This window comes from Athene cunicularia (assembly GCF_003259725.1).
Source record: "Athene cunicularia isolate RWA chromosome 1 unlocalized genomic scaffold, athCun1 chr1_part2, whole genome shotgun sequence".
In the NCBI taxonomy this organism is placed as follows: Eukaryota; Metazoa; Chordata; class Aves; order Strigiformes; family Strigidae; genus Athene; species Athene cunicularia.
In genome coordinates, this window is record NW_020799092.1 from 35,501,172 (window position 1) to 35,520,707 (window position 19,536).

A 19,536-nucleotide genomic window follows, 5' to 3' on the forward strand; every position below is an offset into this window, starting at 1 on the left:
CTTCCTAGTAAGTTTTTAACATAAATGTTTGTATCTTCATTCCATAACCTTTTTAATAGCACATTTTTGGTAATTTTGGTATTTTTCTGTTTAAGTTGGTTATAAAATTCCCATAGCCTTCAATAAATAAAATACCTTTATCAAACATTTGTTACAGTTTCATGAAGAAAGGCAAATGGCTTGGGACCAGAGGGAAGTAGAACTGCAGCGCCAATTAGACCTGTATGATCATCAACAAAATGAAATACTTAGTACAGCTCTAAAGGTACATGCACTGGATTAACTAAAAATAGACTTATAAGCACATTTATCAGAGCTGTCAGATTACATGAATATGAATCTTTCTGTGCAGTTAGAAGAGGCTACAGGGTCAGTTCCAGACCCTAGTTTGCCACTCCCACAGCAACTTGACTTGGCTTTGAGAAAGATTCAGGAGCATATTCGAACAATCCTGGAAACTAGGGCAACCTGCAAATCACTGGAGGAGGTAATTAAATGTATAAATTATCATATAAATGGACAAAGTTTGTATTTCTATGCCTTTTAAATTTTTTTAATATAATAAATATCCTTTTATAAATGTCACTCAGATGTGTCCAATCCCCTAGAAGTATTTATCACAGAGAAAATATAAATAATGTAATCACACTGTGACTGAAATATATTCTCCACTGGAAAAAAAATATTGGGGAAAATATTTTTAATATTTTAGATCATTCATTTAGTAGGGTAAGATGCTCTTGCTGTACAAAATTAAGTTGGCTATGGCTAGTTGAACTTAGCAGGTGTTACATTAAATTTAGCACGTAGTGTAGCAAAATCCTTCTATCTTGGGTTGCCACATTGAAATTCTATTACAGAAGATACTTTATGGTTCGTAAGAAATTTGAAAAACACAAGCTTCTTAATTTCATATCACAAAATGAGTTGCAGAAGTGTCTTGTGCTAAGCAAATAATACATGATGATATTCTGGGACTTCTTTCGTCTAATATTAATCCCATAGAGCAAGAGCTGAGTGCAAAACGTTTTGTGTTTATAAGTCCATTTAGACAAATCTTTCTAGTACATTTTTTAAAAAGTAAGATCTTTTTGCAGTGTTTGAATTCTGGAAATGCAACAAATGCCTTCTGTTTTAGAAATTAAACGAAAAGGAAACTGCTCTGTGGAAAGCTGAACAAAGTGTTTTATCAAGAGACAAAGTTATAAATGAACTAAGACTTCGATTACCTGCAACATCAGAAAGAGAGAAAATAATGGCTGAATTAGGCAAACAAGAAGATGATCCACAGTACCGTCATGCTGTAAAAATTGCTCATCAAACCATTTCAAATATGCAAGCAAGATTAAATCAAAAGGAGGAAGTGTTAAAAAAATACCAACAGTTGCTTGCTAAAGCAAGAGAGGTAGTTAAACTTTTTGAACAAAATTTCTTCCATTTTGAAGTTGTTGTAGTTGATTCTTTGTTTATCTCACTGCTAGTGAAATCTTAAGATGTTTCTGACCTCAGAGGTAACAGAACAGTTACAGTAATTTTTTATGAAGAAAGTTCATGTAGAATTTTTTAACTTCTTAAAACAGGTGGCTTTCTCAGTCAAGAGGTTATGTGTATGATGTCTGTCTAGGAATTAAATTAGTGTAAAAGGAAGAAAATTAAAATTCTCCTGTGAGAAGTGGTCTTGGTATATTGTATATTTATATGGCATTTTCCAGTACTTGCAGTAATGATCTCTGGACTGCATTTTGTCATGAATTTGGAAGGTACAGGGAAGACATGTATTTATAGAAAACATGCCTCTTAAAGCATATTTTAAATTAAAGCAAATTTTAAAGTATAAACAGTGTATCTTAGCATACTGTATATTATTTAAGCATAGTTCGTATTCTTTATAATGTTAAAGCAGAAACTTTGTGTCTAAGAGGTACTTCAAGATGCACTAACATGCATCAGTTTTAGTGTGTTTGGATCAGGAGCACGTTTCCAAAGCAGGCTTCCTATCGCCTTCACTTAGTGTGCTTTGATTAACATGTGTAGCTATTACATCTGGGAGAAATCACGTTTTTTGCTTTGGAAGTCGACCAGAAGATGCAGTGTATAAATGAGCGTACTGTGTTCTGTCTGCTAGCAGACACTCAATCCACACGAACACACTGCAGTCCAAAGTAAACAGACCTTTAAAGTACATAGTATGGATACCATTATCCCTATTGATAGTCATAGTTGGTGAGGACCAACAACTATTTTTCTCTCCAGCTCCTATCCTGTTGCACCATACGTATTTCTACGTAGCTTAAAACTGCAATAGTAGTTTTTTCCAATAGTGTTTAAAAGGAAAAAAATCTTTGATTATATCAAGAAGAAAAGAATTTTTTAAACTGCCAGAATTGGAGGAAAATTTGGGAAGCAATACTGAGCAATGAGTAACCAATCAATATGAAGGTACTGTAGTTTCATGACTTTCTGGAATAGTGTGCATCTGTAGATTTATATTTTTATTTTGAACTAACAGGAACAAGAAGAAATGGCAAAGAAGCATGAGGAAGACCTTAGAGTTCTATACCAGAAGTTAAATTTGTATACTGATAATTCTCTTAATAAATTCAAACAGACTGCTTTGGTGAGTTATATGTATTCGTGGGATTAGTGAAGTTGTCCCTAAATTTTTTAAAATGTCGTTCAAAAGAACAGTTTTGCAGTCAAAAGTAGATAATAAATGATGACAGGAAAAATGAATAGGTGGTTGATACAGAATTATTGTATTGTTCTTGAGAGAATTTGCAAGAGATGGATTAGAAGTATAAAAAAACAAAGTTACCAGCTCAGTATATATGAGCATTATTCTTATTATCCTAATTGATAGAGACTTCTAGGAAGGAGAGTTATATTTTCTTTTCTGTTTTTTTCATTCAGTCTGTGGTTATGTTAAATTAACCCATTTCAATACGATTTTTTTCTTGACACTTTATGATAAGGTGAAACCTGAATTAACTGGTTATTCTGTGGATCATTAGATGCACAAAGCTTTTTTCACACCAGTGTGACTGCTCTCTCTCTGGACTAAGAACCACATCTCAGTAAACAAACATGTTTGATATTAATACTTGAGTTTAAAATGCATCAGTAATGCTTACCTTCAGTTTATAACTTAAAATATTTTAATCACATGCATTTCTTCTGTTTTACAGGAGTTAGTGAAAAAGACAACTTTATCACTTTCCAACAACAAACATTTTCTCCGCTTAGCTGAAATGGAGCAAACTGTAGCAGAACAGGATAATTCTCTTGCTTCACTTGTTTTAAAATTAAAGAAAACATCATCTGATTTGGAGAAACAAAAACAAGTTACTTCAATGAAAATCAAAGAGTTTGAGACTGTCAGAGCCCAGTAAGTTTTTAGACTGTTAACATAAGCACAATTAGATCGGATCATATCAGTAATGTATTGCTGCTACAGTACTGTCTATCAAATTGAACACGGTTTTTACTGAATTTAAGATTTGTCTGAAAAAAATGACTCAAAGAGTTACTACGGTCAGTAATTGTAAACTACTTCTAATCTGTAGCCATTCATCAAGGCTAATACTGAAAAACTGTGGCTTGGAAAAGTACCTTTCAGTTGTTAGCTTTGTGCCATTCAGTGAAAAAGGAAGTATTCAAGGAGTCTTGAGTTGTCTTTAAGCTACTGTGATACTGGTTTTATTTTGCATTTTTTTGTCCCCTGATACATCCATTTGGGGTTGCTGCCTGACAAGTTCAAACTCATGAAAATTTAACCCCTCTTTAAAAGGATAGAAAAGTAAGATGCTTTCTTGACCTCTGAGGGCCAGGAATTAGAATGAGTAATGCTCTAATTTCATTTTGCTGATTTTCTTGAGTAATTGTCTTATTAAATGGAGGCCTTCTTTGTTGAGTCAGTCTTTTTTTACTGTTTCCAAATCTATGTGTCATTTGCTTTAATAATAATAAAAAATATAACATCGTACCCTTTGTTATTTATTTGGCATTTGCTAACTTAATTATTGCAGTGTACCCTATTAATGCTTTTTTTATTAGGCTTCAGGAAAAGCACACAGTTGATGTGGAACAGCTAAAAGATGAAGCAAATGAATTGAGGAACCTCTTATCTCAGATGGAGAAGGAATTAGCAAGTGTAAAAGCTGAACTAGAGGTCCAAAAAGAAGCAAATAATAGAGCACCCACCGCAACACTGAAAAACCTGGTGGAACAGCTGAAGAGCCAGTTAGCCATAAAAGAGAAGCAGCAGAAAGTTAGTCAACAAAAATTAATCCCTATGTCACATAAATGTTTAATGTTGCTTAATGTTTAAGAGTTCTATGTATAGTACAGCAGGAGGTAGAATATAATTGTGTAATATAGTAAAATATAATGGCCTTTTCTTGTTTTGTAATGTTCATATCAGCAGCTTCTTCATTTAAAAGAACTTCAATTTATTGTTTTCAGGCTTTGAGTAAAGCACTTCTGGAACTACGAGCAGAAATGACTGCTAATGCTGAACAGCAGATTATTTCTGCTGCATCAGAAAAAGAGGCATATATGAATGTCCAGGAGATTGTTGACAGACAAACAAAGGGGCTTACGGTAAATACTAGGAAATACCATATTGCATTGTTGTATTGTTGATAATCCTGATTGTGAGGGTTTGCTAGTTGGTTGGTTTGTTTGTTTGTTTTCTTCTAGACACATATAGAGGAATTAAATAACCAGATTACAAAATTTACAGACAACCTTAAAACAAGTAAAGCTAGGGAAAATTCTTTGTCTGAGGAAAGGGATGTGTTGAACGAAGAACTTCAGAGGAAACAAAAAGCATTTGCTAAAATGTTGAAAGAAAAAAATGAAATGGAAAAAGAAAATGAAGAACTGAAGAAACGGATTAAGAGACTAAGCAGTAGCATTCAGGTAGAAGTGATTTTTAAAATTATGTTAAATCTTGGTCAAGTTTCTGCATAGATATGCTGGTTTGGGGGGAAAAGATTAAGTACTTTTGGCAGGCTTTGAGACTTGATTAAAAAAATTATTTTTGCTCATCAGGGGTTACACGTGAGCTATTAGGTTTTGCTGTTGGAAGCATGCCTCAAATAAAAGGAAGAGACTGAAAAATGCTTGCTCCTTGAAATTTTTGAAAGAGTCTGAGGAGTTGAATTATCGTTTTCAAAGCTTCTTTGAAAAATGGAATTTTGTGATCTTCCTGACTGTCCTTATTTCCCCTTTCAGAAGGAAAGGGTTTACAGTAGAATTGTCTGATTTTTTTTTTAAATTCAGCTACTTGCTGCTGATTATTCAGTTTAGAATGTAAAGTTACATTGCAATGATTTAATAATTTAAAGATCATTTCATTTATGTTGTAAATTAAGTCTACTAATTGGAATTAAAGTCCTTATTTTTTGAGTGGAGAAAAATACTTAGGTAGTGGTCATTAAGCTTTAATTTTGTAAAAGTTTGTAATTTTTCAGAGCAAAGCTGATGAACAAAATCTGATAGATGCACTTCAGAAAAAAATTAAAAAGTTGGAAAGTGAACTTGAGAAGAAGTGTGAAGAAACAGAAAAAAAAGGTGTAAGAGAAGAGAAGGTATGTGATATTTAAATCGTGGCTTTAAAGACATCATCAGCCTAGGTCTAGGCAGTTGAACTCTTCTGCCCTATCGTCTCTAAAAAAACCAAACAAACAAACTTGATCAGGAGAAATGTTTTCCATGCTCTTTGTTACTGCTTTTGCTGCTTAGTACTGGTATATTAATGTTTTTTCTGCTCTTTTTGTAGAATTAAAGATCCATTACAAATCTTAAGATTTTATAAGTGGCAGTGAAATTGATTTTGTAAGTGCTGTCAAATGTGCATTTTTGAAGTCAGTGCAATGATAACATCATGAAGATACTTGGGAGCAAAAGTTTGAATCCTAAAAGGGATGATGTCTGTATAAATGATTTCTTCACAACAGTGGTCTCCATATACAGGAGGTTCTGAGCAGTTGGAGATGTGTTCATTTTACCAGTTGTTTTGTTTGGTTTTTTGCTTGTTATTTCGTACTTGAGTAACTAGTCAGTGGCTTGTCATACTAATTATAAAGTCTACTGGAATACTGTAGCATGCTTGTATAATGACATTAAGACTATTTATGATATTAAATATTATTCTAGGACTGCATTTAGGCTTCCAGTTAATTTGAGATTGTTTTAAATACCTGTTGCTTAGTATCTAGAGATATATTTCTCAAACTTGGCATGTTTTTGCCTTTTTCCAAAACATGGAAGCCTGTCCCTTAGTAGCAGTAACTGTTTAGAATGAAGACAGAAATGAAAGTACAGGGGCTAACTGGAGAAAAGATAAGTCCAATTTAAAAAAAAAAAAAAAAAAGTTTCTTAGAGGAATACTGACTGTGATTTTTCAATAGCCATTTGTGATCACATATGTACAGGTTTTAAATGATGGATGATTTATATGTACTGAATTGTAACTTTAACTAGAGATTCCATTTCTTGTAGGAAAAAATAAAAAAATTAAAATGACCAATCGTACAGCTGTGCAGCAGGGGCATATAAACTCCTGGTGAGCTGCAGAAGACAGATTGGTTGTAAACTGGCCTAGAAAAACACTTCTTTAATCTGTCCTCTTTACTAACATATAATTCAAAGTAAAAGAATACATTGCACTAGTACTTCTAATTTTATAAAATGTGTTACTCCTTTTTGTAAAATGAATATTAAATCTAAGGAAGAATTTGGTAATAGCATTAAACTGCATCAGGTTTGTACACCAGTCACTACAGCATACTTTAAGATATCAAACTGGGTCTGTTATTTACCTTATGACAAATAAAGTAAATAATATATGCCTACTATGCCTTCATGTTTTAAATTGATAAATGAAGACTATATCGTTCTTGGTTTTCTAACGTGTTTGCTTATTTTGCTTTAAGAAAAATTTCAAAAAGAAATACATGATTTGTTTATGTGCTTCACAGAACTCCAAGGAGGAAATAATTAGATGGGAAGAAGGTAAAAAATGGCAAATCAGAATGGAAGGATTGCGGAACAAAGTAAGGGAAAAGGAAAAAGAAGCAGATGCTTTAGCCAAACAGTTGAATACAATGAAGGAAATTTATACCAAGTGAGTTGGTTTTAATAGATTCAGCTACAAAATGGTGACATAAGGGAAATCCAAATATGTTTGCCACTATTAAATAGTTATAACAGTTTGTTGTAAGATTGATGTCTAGAATTTGACATTGCTATTGAGATTAAAAGGATTAGTTAATCTTCAAGCAGCAGGCTACTCCTTTAGTATCCTTTACCTTGTAGAAACCAACAGCCTTTATTAGAAGAAACTGACTCTGAATAAAAATAGTTTAAGTCCTTTATTATGCTTCTTGTGTATAGCATTCTGTTATTCCCATGAAATAAATATCACCTTTGTGAAGACAGGCCATTTCTCACCGCTGTGTTACTTGATCAGGTTGACAGAATTGGATACAGTGCTACTGTTAATATGTAGTGCTATTGCAGTACTGATGTACTGATGGTTCTAGGATTATGAGATGGAAGCCTTTTAAAAAACCACACATGCAAACCCTCTGCAAATGTTATGTTGACTTCAGTACAGTAATGGCAGTGTTTTACTGATAAAAGATGCAGAAGAGAAAGGAAACTCTGCGATTGTAGCTGTTAGATTGTGGTTTGCAACTGCTTTATAATTATATTTATTCTTAGCAAGTCCTGCATAATTTTTACATAAACACAGGCAAGACCAGCAAGTGGCTTATAACACGTACGATACTGCCTTAACGTTCATTGTTTTTTCCAGGTTTGGGTTTGGACTTTTTTGGTAAAGCTGTACTGTCTATAAGGTACCCTTAAACAGAAAAGGAGGTGTGATTCAGTGAGCAAATAAATTGCAAATGTGGATTCTTTAAGAGAGAAAATATTTTCTCCTAAAGAAAGCAAGTTAGCCAATAAAGTTTTAAATGTTACTGGATGTTGCAGGACTGAAAAAGAGAGAATTGCTCTACAGAAGAAACTGAGAACTACTGGTGTCACTGTTGATCGTGTTGTTGGAGTAAGAGCCTCAGAGTCTGAAAAAGAACTGGAAGAACTAAGAAAACGGAATCTAGATTTAGAAAACGAAGTTGCTCACATGAGGTGAGAGGCATTTTAAAAGAATCTATAAAAACTAAAAAAATCTAAATGAGAAAAAAAAAATTGTGGAAAGAGATGGATAGTCTCTATTAGACCAACTGATATAATAACAAAAAAAACAGATGGAAACTTCAAAAATCCTTGAACAGATTTAAAGCTGCTTGGGAGCAGTTGTGCATGTTCAGAGAATATGCAGCATTGGTTCATTATTATAAAAAGCTAAATCATATGAAAAACATCTGGCTCCTATTGTGTAAAGTCCTAATTGCAGTTTAGAGTTGGTGAAAATTACTTGAACTGCTAAACTGCAGTTAGGGAGTGTATCCTTAATGAGCATATCATCCACTCTCACAGTGGATAGTGTATGTGAGTAATAGAAGATGTACACATATCAGAAGAGCATATTCCTTTTGACAGAGTAAGTGCTTTTGATTCACAGGGATTAACTGAAATAGTGTACATTGCCTAATACTGATTTAGAATTACTAGCCCAGTAATACTAGAAAATCCAGTCTATTAATCTAGAAGTTTGGGGGTTTTTTTACCTTAAGGGATGTTTTTCTGCATTAATAGCCATTTGTTTGTTTTGACTTAATTAATTTTTTGATGTAGAACACAGCAAGCAATCCCACGAGATTCAGTTGTAGAAGAATTACATTTCAAAAATCAATACCTCCAGGAAAAGCTTCATGCATTGCAGAGACAATGTTCGAGAGAGACATATTCTAGACCCTTGGTAAGTTAATAATGTAACAGTATTACCTAGAAGAATCACACCTACTTAACGAAAGTATTTGTTATCCATTTGCTATTTGTCAGCTGGTTCTACTTCAAATATTAGTATTCTAGAGCAGAATATGAAATACTCAGCTTTTAGTATTTTTAAAAAACACAACAAAACAAACCCAGAAAAAACCCAAACCCCAACACTTACATTTTCTGTGTTCTACAGGTAGAAGCTGAAATACTTGGCATCCTAGCATATGTGGAGAAATAAGGGATATGTATTTTTAAATATGTGAGTCTGCAACTGATGGACTACTTTTATATGTCATACTGATTGAAAATTTGGGATACACAGGGTTTGGGAAATACTGAGCTGCTTTAGTTACATTAGGTGGTTTTGTTGTGTTTTGATTTTTACAAGGTTCATTATATCACAAATGTTGCATTATTAGGTTATCTAAATCTTTCAAGGAATATATTTAACAGTACATTCTAGGTTCTTTATTTCCTGTTTTGTTTCACTGTTTTCTGCTTTTCTTTCATGCTACATTCTGTCTTCAACTTGAATCAGAGTACCTGTGACCAAACTGAACTGACCAAGTCTGTTCCCGTCAGTATCAGTAAACAAAAGTATTTGAATTCCCTTCAAAAGAAATCTGTTTCAAATAGGGATGAAATCAAACATCAGACTAATCATAGCATTACTGATGGCAATGAAATAGGTGAGGAAGCAGATATGCAAATATGCTTCATGCATAATGAAGGCCATGAGGCTACTGCAGATGCAAGCACTGAAGCGTCTCCTGAACAGCATCCTGAAGATAGGATGAAATGCAAGGACACAGATATTTCTAGGGAAGGACTGATAAACAGAAATATAGCTGAAGCTGATGAAGAGAACTACAGTGAAAAAGAAGGAAATGTAACACAACCTGAAAATGGAAAACTTAATGAGGAATTTGAAGAAGAGGAGAAGCAGCAAGAAATACTTAAGCACTCAACTCTTGATGAAGAAAGCATAGAAGAGCCTGATACTGACAGAATGAACTGCAATCAGTCTGATTCAGGGGAACCTTCTAATCAAGCTAATGACTATGAAGCAGAAAAAATAAATGTGAATAATGAAATGATTCAAGACACTGCAGAGAATGAACATGAAACTTACCGAAGTGGTACAGACGGGGTTGAAACAAGGCCAGAAATTTATGAAATGCCTGAGGTTTGATACTGTAGCAGTCCTCTAGCATTTCTTCTGTGCAAATGATGTAGAAATAGAATAGTTTGTTCTTGATAATGCAGTGGTTTCCTATGCATGGTCTGCAGGGATACTGAAGTAGTCACCAAGTGGTCCATAAAGCAAACCTTATACTTTCATGATAGGCATGCATATCAGCTCACAAGTAAGCTACTGTCTATTCTAAAATTTTGATCCAGAAAATTTACAAATAATCCCAATGATACATGCAGCTAGTTGATAATTCTTTAAGAGACTTAAGATGTGTTAATAGTCACACTAAGAAAAATATGTGTTCTCTTGAAGTGAATATTTTATTCCTGTCGTTATTAGGATCACAGGGTTAATTCCATAAAAAGTGCTGATTATATATCAGCATTTTTTAATCTTTACTAGTCTGGCATAATAATTTACTATATACTTATGGCTTGAATTGGCAATATAAGTCATACAAACCACTCTATGTAATAGAAATTACGAGCCTCCATAGATAAAGATTTAAGACTGTGAGAACTAACAGACTAAGAACTGGAGTTATATACTACTCTTCCTGACTTGCCCTGTGATCTGTTTGACTTAAGTGAAATTCCTTATGCCACATGTACTATTTAACAATCATATCAGAATACATCGTTAAAATTAGATGCTGTTCCCAGGTACGGTGTCACAGCTTACTACACTCAGTAGTTTCGCCTTTTAGATTTTGAGATTTATTTTAATTTTAGTCTGACAAAATTTTTACTTGTTTGTACCAATTTGTAAACTTCCCCTGAAGGTTAGAACATGTAGAGAAGGAGTTACTGGCAGAGCATATTAGATCAAAACTGGTGATAAAATTGTCATTCATTGTATTTCTGTGACAAATGCTAATTCTCTGTTGCTTTTTATCAGCTACAGCTGATACAATGATTAGTGCGTTACCACTTCATAATAGGTTTTATTTTTCCCCTCCATTTTCTCAAGACATCAGGAACAGGATCAGGTGATCAATTTCGAAGAGAACAAGAGGTTTTAAAGGAAAATTTAAGATTGTCATCTGAAAATGTTGAGCTAAGATTCCAGCTAGAGCAGGCCAATAAGGATTTGCCAAGACTAAAGGTAACATCTTTTTACTTTTTTAATGGTTTTATGGAAGATGACAGTGTTGAATGGCTGGTAGAAACGATGAAAAAAGTCATTGCAATGGGAAATTTACTTCTCTTTACATTTTTCAAAGTAAACCATCTGTAATTTTGTTACTGTTCACCTCAGTTTGAAATGTAAATTAGTTGCTTATTACTTTGGTTTTTCAGGACCAAGTAAATGACTTAAAAGAAATGTGTGAACTTCTCAAAAAAGAGAGAGCAGATGCTGAAAGACAGCTGGGCAGCATTAAAGGGGTGAGTATTGTAACAGCATTGTTCATCATAATTAAATGAAACCAAAACACAAGAACAGCAATTCTTTATTAAATTATTTGGAATTAACCAAAAGCAAACAGGAATTGTTCTTGCTTATTTAATTGCCAAAGTGCTATAATAAATTAATGAAATTGAGTTAATAGGACTATTAGAAGGACTGGAGCTACACTATTAAATATTTTCACTATCATGGCCTTATTTTGTCATTTGGATTGAAGTTATCTTCAGAAACATATTTGTATGAAAAAATAGAGGAGTTACAGCCTTAATAATGAAAATTATATTCAATTATATTCATGTATTTGTGTAAAAGCTTTATGATTTATAAGAGATAGTATTTTGATTTGATGCAGATGTTAGAAAGTGTAAGTTATTGTTTGTGAACTTTTGTTTGTTCTACTATGCAAGTGACGGTTAAATTTTACCTTAGCTACTGTCAGCTACTTTAATAGAGCAGTATTTCAGAAATTACAGGAAGAAAAAGTCTTCAGCAGTACCCGATATCTCCCTTGTCACTAACTTGTCAAACTATTTTTGTGACCTTTTAAAGGAAGCAGACTTAATAAAAAGCTCTTAAGTGACTTCATATCTCAGTATACAAGGAGAATGAGTTCTACTTCTGGGTACCTGGAAAAGATTGTATATTTCCCATTCTTGTACTTGTACCTTGCATGGACTGCTTGTTTATCTGCCTATCTCTTACGCATATGAGAAAATTCAGTTTATAAAACTGTTTCATGCAAAGGTTCTGAGGAGCCAGCAAATTCTGAATCTCCCTCCCTTTTCAGGCACCAAGATCTGACAGAGGTTTTTCCTTAACTCTGCTGTTTACCAGCACAAACCTCCTAATCCCTCCAGTTATTTTAGAAAAGAAAGAATAAGTAATTTTTCTTGCATAACTTGGTTTCTGTGGATTTATGTACAGGTACAGGGAGTAAAATCTTCCCCATTTTCCACTGTACTGTGCTGCTTACCTCTGTAGAAAGAAAAGGTTGTACTTCATGGGCTCAGAACTAAAAAGCAGCATCTTTAAATTAATGTTGCTGAGGAAAACAGTTGCTACAAAAATGCATTTGAAGTTCCTTTAACAGCTTTTCTACCTCATAAGTGTAGTGAAATAAGAAAAATGGAGAAATTTTTTCCTCCTGTATTTATTCATTTATTATCCCTCTGCAAGGAGAATATATGCCTTGTGAAAGGGAGAAGATTTACTTACGCTTTAAGATGTAGCTCTTCTGTCTGGAAGACATTATTCCAGCATTATTCTAGCAGAAGTATGGTTGCTAAAAAAGGGCCCTCTTTTCCTCCCTTCCCTCAGTCTTCCTAGCCAGTTTTGGTTTTTTTTTACCCCTCAGTATTTGCATTCAAGCAATTGGATCCTGGAATTACTCTACAAGAAAAGCTAAAAAAAAAACCAAACCAGTAGTACTCAAGTACTGCAGATTTTGAGACTAACTGCAGCTTTCTTGGGTAATGCAGAAAATGAAGGAGCTGATATGCTGACTTTGGGCGTGAATATATCACCAGACACTTTGAGCAATTAAGTATGCAAGAAACTTTAGGGTTCAAGTCACACCAAAATATAACGTCTTTTTTATAAATACAAATTGCAATGGGAAAATAAGCGATAAAGTAAGATTTGGAGTAGCTCAGAATGTTAAGGTGAACTTCCTTTTATTTTTTTTTTTCTTCCCTCTCTATAGGCTGGTAGAAGTGGAAAGACCGTCCCAGAACTGGAAAAAACAATTGGTTTGATGAAAAAAGTTGTAGAGAGAGTTCAAAGAGAAAATGAAGATCTGAAAAAATCTCCAGCTGTGATTTCTCATGAGAAATTACTTGGTCTTGAACAGGAAAATGAGAGGCTAAAGGTACTGATGTGTTTCCAGTAACTGTAGATAGCAGTTTATATGCAAGTTAGTAGGAAAATGGAGCAGCAAGCCTCTTGTTGATATTGTTTGGCACAATAATGTTTTAAAAATACCAGATATGAAACATATGAACAGAAAAGCAAAGCTTCATTTTAGCTGAACATACTGCATGATTTATATAAAGGTACTCTACACCTTAAAGGATATATTTAAATATGCGATGAAACATTATGTTCACTGTGCTAGGTAGCTCTAACTATGGTCTGCTTTAAAAATGGAAATCTGAAATTTCCTCCTGAGCAATGTATATGTGTTTTAACAAACTGTTTGATATTTAGTCTGAAATGGAAAAAATGAAACTTCGTCTGGGGGGCCAGCTGAGTATGCATTATGAATCTAAAACTAAAGGAATGGAAAAAGTCATTACTGAAAATGAGAGGCTGCGTAAAGAACTGAAAAAGGTATGATTATTGTAATCCATCCCTTTATTTCTGTTAGTTACTGGTTGTGGTAATAGCTTTTTTTTTTTTTTTTTTTTTTTTTTTTTTTTTTTTTTTTTTTTTTAAATCGTTGCTATGGAATGGATGCTTTTCTAAGCACTAATCTTGCTATGACAGAATTTTTAATTTTATGTGGAGAAGAGACATTTGAGGAGCTGCCCAAGACAGAATTTTGAAGTTGTAGTGCTAGTTGTAGTGCTAGTGATCTTAGTGTTTTCCTCTAAATCAGCACTGACCCTATGTTGGCATCATTTTAGACATTCCTGTGCGTCATGTGAGGTTAACTCCTTTGTTTTTATTGAACAATAGGAAGCTGACAATGGAGAGAAACTACGAATAGCAAAGAATAACTTGGAGATACTAAATGAGAAGTTAACTGTACAGCTGGAGGAAACCATCAAGAGGCTAAATTTGGCTGAGAGCCAGTTTGATGGACGTGACAGCAAAAGCTGGAAGTCTGTTGTAACAAGGTAGGAATTGAGAATGAAGTAAGGAATATAAACCCAGTTGTTAATGCCTCATCAAATATTAGCAAACAAATTAAGACTTGCAGTTTCATAATTTTTATTTCCTTTTTGGAAGATAGTTTTATATTATCTGTATTTTATTTTCTGATTCTATATTAATACATCAAATCAGTATACAGGCCTCTGATACAAATCCAGCAGAGATCTAGTGTCCTTAATTACTGGCTTTGTTAGGTGCTTCTATACAGTAGCATTACTTACCTCCCTTCTTCAGATCAGCTGTAGACTTCTGGGTAGTTCTAGTAAAGGAAGTATTTTGTATTTCTTGCTGCTTAAATGTATTGTATTTGTGCTTTGTGAAATAATATCATTTTTGCTGAACATAGAATGTATTTCAGTACATTACCACATGGATGACAATCTAAAACAAAAACTGGAAGCCAGCAACCTGCATTTTCCAGCTTGGCTGCCTTTGAATCTGCATTTAACCATGTGAATGTTCAGAGGTCATGTTAGAAAACCCACTGGGATTTCTATATTCCATGGGACATGTAGGCATAGCTAAAGACCCTTCTTGTGTGTTCTGAAGGCCCTGAAAGCTAACTGCGGTCAGCCAGTTGATTGTGTTATCTGTAGAATAAAGGTGAAAAACTCGGACATTAGCACTGGATTATCCTTTCCAATATATAAAATGAAGTGTGGGAATTGCCATTTCTAGATATTTAGATAAAACTCAGACTTTGAAATTAGCATCAAAAATAACTTTTGGTTTGGTAATAATAGTAATGCCTACAACTCTTTACCAATAAGTTATCTGAAAGTTGTTTTAAAATTCAGATATCACTTGCATCACTCAATGTGAAACAAACTAAAGAAAACAATTTATACACTGATTCTGCTTTGAAACTCATGGATACCCTTTTAATTTATCTGTACTTTCACAATTAGTTCAGATGCTTTTTCTATTATAACCTACCTATACAGGCTGGCATTTTTAACTTTATAGCCTGAACAACTTTTAATTATATTCATTTATTTACTAGAAGCAAGCTCTTTAGATCTGCGTTTTGTTGTTTGCTTACCACAAAATTACGTTGGCAGTTACCCCCAAACCATTGCCAGTCCAAAAACTGTTATACCCATTTTCAATAATGAGCTACTCACAAAGATGCTAGTTCTACGTCACACTAGCATGTTTAATAACGAACAGATTGATATAGAATATGAAGTTTGATATGATACATTCACATGAAACGCCTGTAATTCATCAAATTGGACAAGGAAGGTGAATTTCATCCCTCTTGAGGTAAGAGTTTTTAATTGGCTGTCATCTTGTGTATCTCAAAAAAGGACAAGAAAATGAAACAATGCTTATGCTATTAAGAGAAACAGCCTATGTCCTGCTGGATGGATGGACAGAAGAGAGCAAATTTTGGGGAATACTTAGTCCTGGATGACCTCAGGGTGAAACAAAATGACGTGTTGTGAAAGTACTCTTGGAGTTTACAACTCAGTAGTTGTAAACAGAGGTGGAAGGTATCTACAAAACCAGAACCTCTGACAGCAACCTTATTAGGGTAGAAAATCAGCTGGACAAGAGAGAGACCTGTCTGATTTCATCTTAGGTCAGACCACTACTGAATGGTCTATCTGGTAATCTCCAAGATTTTACCCACTTCCCAGTCTTGCACTCCCACAGGATCCCTTGGGCGAGTTCTAGTGCTTTTCTGACATTGCTGAGCCATTTCACTTCACCGAGACTTCAGAAAGCAATTCTGTTTTTTTAACCTTCCTGCTAACTCTCTGGTGAGGTAAAATGTCTCTATGCAAGGTCAGATGACAGCCATATTTAGCTGGAGAAGGAGGGCAAAAACTGGCTGCCAGACAGGAGGAGGAGGACAGGAACATACAGTGAAGATGGCAGGTATATCAGCTCAGTAGTTTGAATACAGTTTTTCTTTTCGTTCTTCAGCTCTTTGAAAACCCTTTCTTACTAGTTCTAGGTAGTTGTATGTAGATATATATACAGTGTGCTTAATTTTACTTGCCTATTTCAACTGGTGTGAATAAAACCTTTTATTTGCATTTACCTCAGAATCATGTTAAAGTAAGTGAATAACATTAAGACATGACTAACCTAGAGGAGCTCTTTGAGGCATTTTAACACACAGTGGACCTCACCAGGACATCTTCCAAAGCATGTACGTGGTAATAGAAAGTGTTTGATGGAGCAGACAAAGGTGTCATCCAAGTGATCCTTGGGAAGGCTCTTTGGTAGGTAGTCAGATGTTGGAGATTGTATTGCTAGCTGAAAACCCACTTCAGATGGGAGATGGGACTACATGATCTCCAGAGGTACCTTCCAACCAACATTTCAGTGATTCTGCAAAAACTTTTTTGTAGCCTTGTATGGCTCCGAGCGAAACAATCTTCCTCAGACTGCTGTTGCTCCAGGGTAAACGGTTCCTTGCAGAACATTTTTGCCCTTGGAGTCTTCATCTTCTGTATTATCCCTGTTGTCAGTACATTAATCTATTTTCCATAAATTATTAAATCATAAGAAAAATACTGTCAAAGGTATGGCACTGAATAAGACCTGACCCATGTGCACACTGCATCAAGAAGAGATGTGCATGTTTTTAGCAGGAGGTAGTTTGGGATTTATGTGCAATACCATAAAAAGATTCCAGGCTCCATTTAATATAAAGTAAAACACAAAGTGAAACCCAGAGAGTGGTATGTAAAATTTGGAAAAGCCTTTATTCTAAGATTAAAAATGTATTTCTCATTATGTTTCTTTCAAATTACTTATTTATAAGACCAGTGATCATTTCAAGGCCAATGACCCAGTATATTTTAGGGTGCATTTTATGGCATTTAATCTCTTAAAGGTATTTTAATCTGTTTTGGCAAAAGTATTAGCTTTTGCTCTTATTTTTTTTTCTAAATAAAAATACTACCAGGGTGCATGAAACTAAGTTGAAGGAAATGGAAATGGATATTGCTAAAAAAGCCCAAAGCATTGCTGACCTTGAACGGCTGCTTCAGGAAGCAACAGAACGTGAACACAATGCTGATAAAAACTTACAAGATCTAAAAGAACAAGTGAGTAAAACTTAACCAAATGACTCTGAGAATAGATTGCTTAATATTCATAAATTTCTTTCTAATGTCTATATTGGCAAGAGTACATTTTTTTTCTCTAATCCATGCTTTTACAGTTTTTTTCAGTCCTAGTTGCCATAAGTGTACATTTGCACATTTTAGCCAATTAATGAGGTTTACCAGTTATTATCTCTATATATTCTTGACTTGAAGTCTTTGGGAAAAATTATTTTTTTTCTGCTGTATTCTTTTGTAGGTTTTTTAAAATGATAGTTTTATTGATCACGTGAAAGCCTGTAGATACAGATGCTTCAAACAATCTTAAAACCTTTCTAGCTTGTTATGCAGAGCGACTTTGCTGCAGGGACTTCCCTCTTCCTTCCCTATCTTTTTGGGGGGGATTGACTGTGCTATCCTAAGGGGAATCTTCATGCCTGTTTCCAGTATAGCCTCTTACATGCAGCCTTACAAATATTATTTCACACATGGAAGAGTTGATGTGTTTTAAACTCAGGTACCTTTGAAAAGATGTATCAAATTTTGGCTTTTGAAGTAGTACTCCAAAGATGTAGCCATAGGACTATCCACCTAGATTAGCTTCCATCTTCTCAGTTGCCATTCTCAGTGTAAGGTATCAAATACACAATTTTCAATATAGGAAGTCATATATATTATGCAAGCAAGTAAATGTGTTCAACAGAACTTGGAATTGAGTCCTCTAAAACAATGTTACTTTTTGCTTGTTTTCCCCTTTCTAAAGTCAGCATTATTAATATGAAGTATATGCCAGCAGTAAAATTAACACAGAGATAAAAGTAATTAATTATGTGGTATTACTCTGGAGCAACACACTTTCCAGTTTCTTTCGTGTCTCAAATACTGATGAAGGAAATTTGTCAAAGTTAACTACATTTCAATGAAAGATTGACTGTGGAAAAAAAACAAATCCTTACTATTTTATGTAGGAATAGAACAAAAGCCTATCACTAACAGTAGCCGTGTAAAAGTTCCTAACGTCACTGCATTCAAAAACCATATATAGTCTCATATTTAAAGCATTAATTTTTCTCTCCTTCAGCTTCTACTGCAAGGCATGTCTAGAAGCTAAACTCCCTCTATGGTCAGGGACCTATTCTAACTTAAAACTACAGGTCATTTCTAGTCAACATAACACACATTTGGGTTTTCGTTGCAAAATCACCGGCTTTTCATATTATGATGTTTAAAAAGGACACCTAGGTATGCAAATAAGCACATCAGTAGTCTTTTTAAAGCACTTAAATAATATAGGCATATCACTTCCTTAAGAATATGTGTAAATTTTATGCTAATGTAGCTATGTGTTTAACTTTCTTTGTAAATCTAACTTTTGAATACTTTTTTCTTCATCCTTCTTGAAATGTGTAGCAATGATCTATACTGACTTTAAAATGCCTATAGGTAATTAGCTTTATGGAAACTCAATAGATGAAGACTTGGATTTTCTTCTCTGTGATAAGCTAGTACTTGGTTACATCTTTATTATTTTCATTATTTTTTAATCCTGTATCAAAGAGGACTCCATCTGAACTGCATTATCTGTGGATACTGTTTTTTTAAGAGTAAAAATTTCTTAATTTTTCTTTCAAGATTGAGCTTCTCAAACACTTCCCTGAAGGTGAAAGGACAGAGCAAAGTCTTATCAGGGAGCTTCAGCTTTTAAGGTAATACACTTTTACATAGCTAAATAAATACCGCAACCAATATACCTAAAATAAGAATGATCAGGAAATGGCCTTTGCAATTTTTTAGCTATGTAATTTATATTATAAAATAGTAATTTCAAAAAATAAGAAAATCGTTTTATATTTCAGATTAACTAATAATCGATTAGAGAAAGAAAAAGCACAACTAGCTCGCCAGCTGGATGACAAGCACCACATACACACATATACAAGTGAAGGTCCCACAGCCGGTAATGACTTTCAATACCTTAAATAAAGATCTTGTATTTTAGGCCTAAAACTATTTTTACTTAAGTGTGTGCAAAATTGAAATAAATCCACAGAATTATTTGAATTATATTAATGCCAGAGTAGTGTA

At 34.0% G+C, this 19,536-nt stretch overlaps 1 protein-coding gene across 1 annotated transcript in view; it reads left to right on the top strand.

Moving 5' to 3' along the window:
* The window catches only part of CEP290 (centrosomal protein 290), a 54,005-nt gene that overhangs the window by 33,122 nt on the left and 1,347 nt on the right, over positions 1-19,536 (top strand). Inside the window, exons 34-53 of the mRNA XM_026861664.1 lie at positions 158-265; positions 353-487; positions 1,139-1,405; positions 2,510-2,617; positions 3,186-3,385; positions 4,054-4,267; positions 4,462-4,599; positions 4,699-4,920; positions 5,475-5,591; positions 6,984-7,129; positions 8,002-8,157; positions 8,767-8,890; positions 11,078-11,212; positions 11,407-11,493; positions 13,218-13,382; positions 13,721-13,843; positions 14,192-14,352; positions 17,313-17,454; positions 19,084-19,157; positions 19,308-19,408. Of these exons, the coding sequence (XP_026717465.1) occupies positions 158-265; positions 353-487; positions 1,139-1,405; positions 2,510-2,617; positions 3,186-3,385; positions 4,054-4,267; positions 4,462-4,599; positions 4,699-4,920; positions 5,475-5,591; positions 6,984-7,129; positions 8,002-8,157; positions 8,767-8,890; positions 11,078-11,212; positions 11,407-11,493; positions 13,218-13,382; positions 13,721-13,843; positions 14,192-14,352; positions 17,313-17,454; positions 19,084-19,157; positions 19,308-19,408 (2,923 nt within the window). The remainder of the gene's footprint in view (positions 1-157; positions 266-352; positions 488-1,138; positions 1,406-2,509; positions 2,618-3,185; positions 3,386-4,053; positions 4,268-4,461; positions 4,600-4,698; positions 4,921-5,474; positions 5,592-6,983; positions 7,130-8,001; positions 8,158-8,766; positions 8,891-11,077; positions 11,213-11,406; positions 11,494-13,217; positions 13,383-13,720; positions 13,844-14,191; positions 14,353-17,312; positions 17,455-19,083; positions 19,158-19,307; positions 19,409-19,536) is intronic.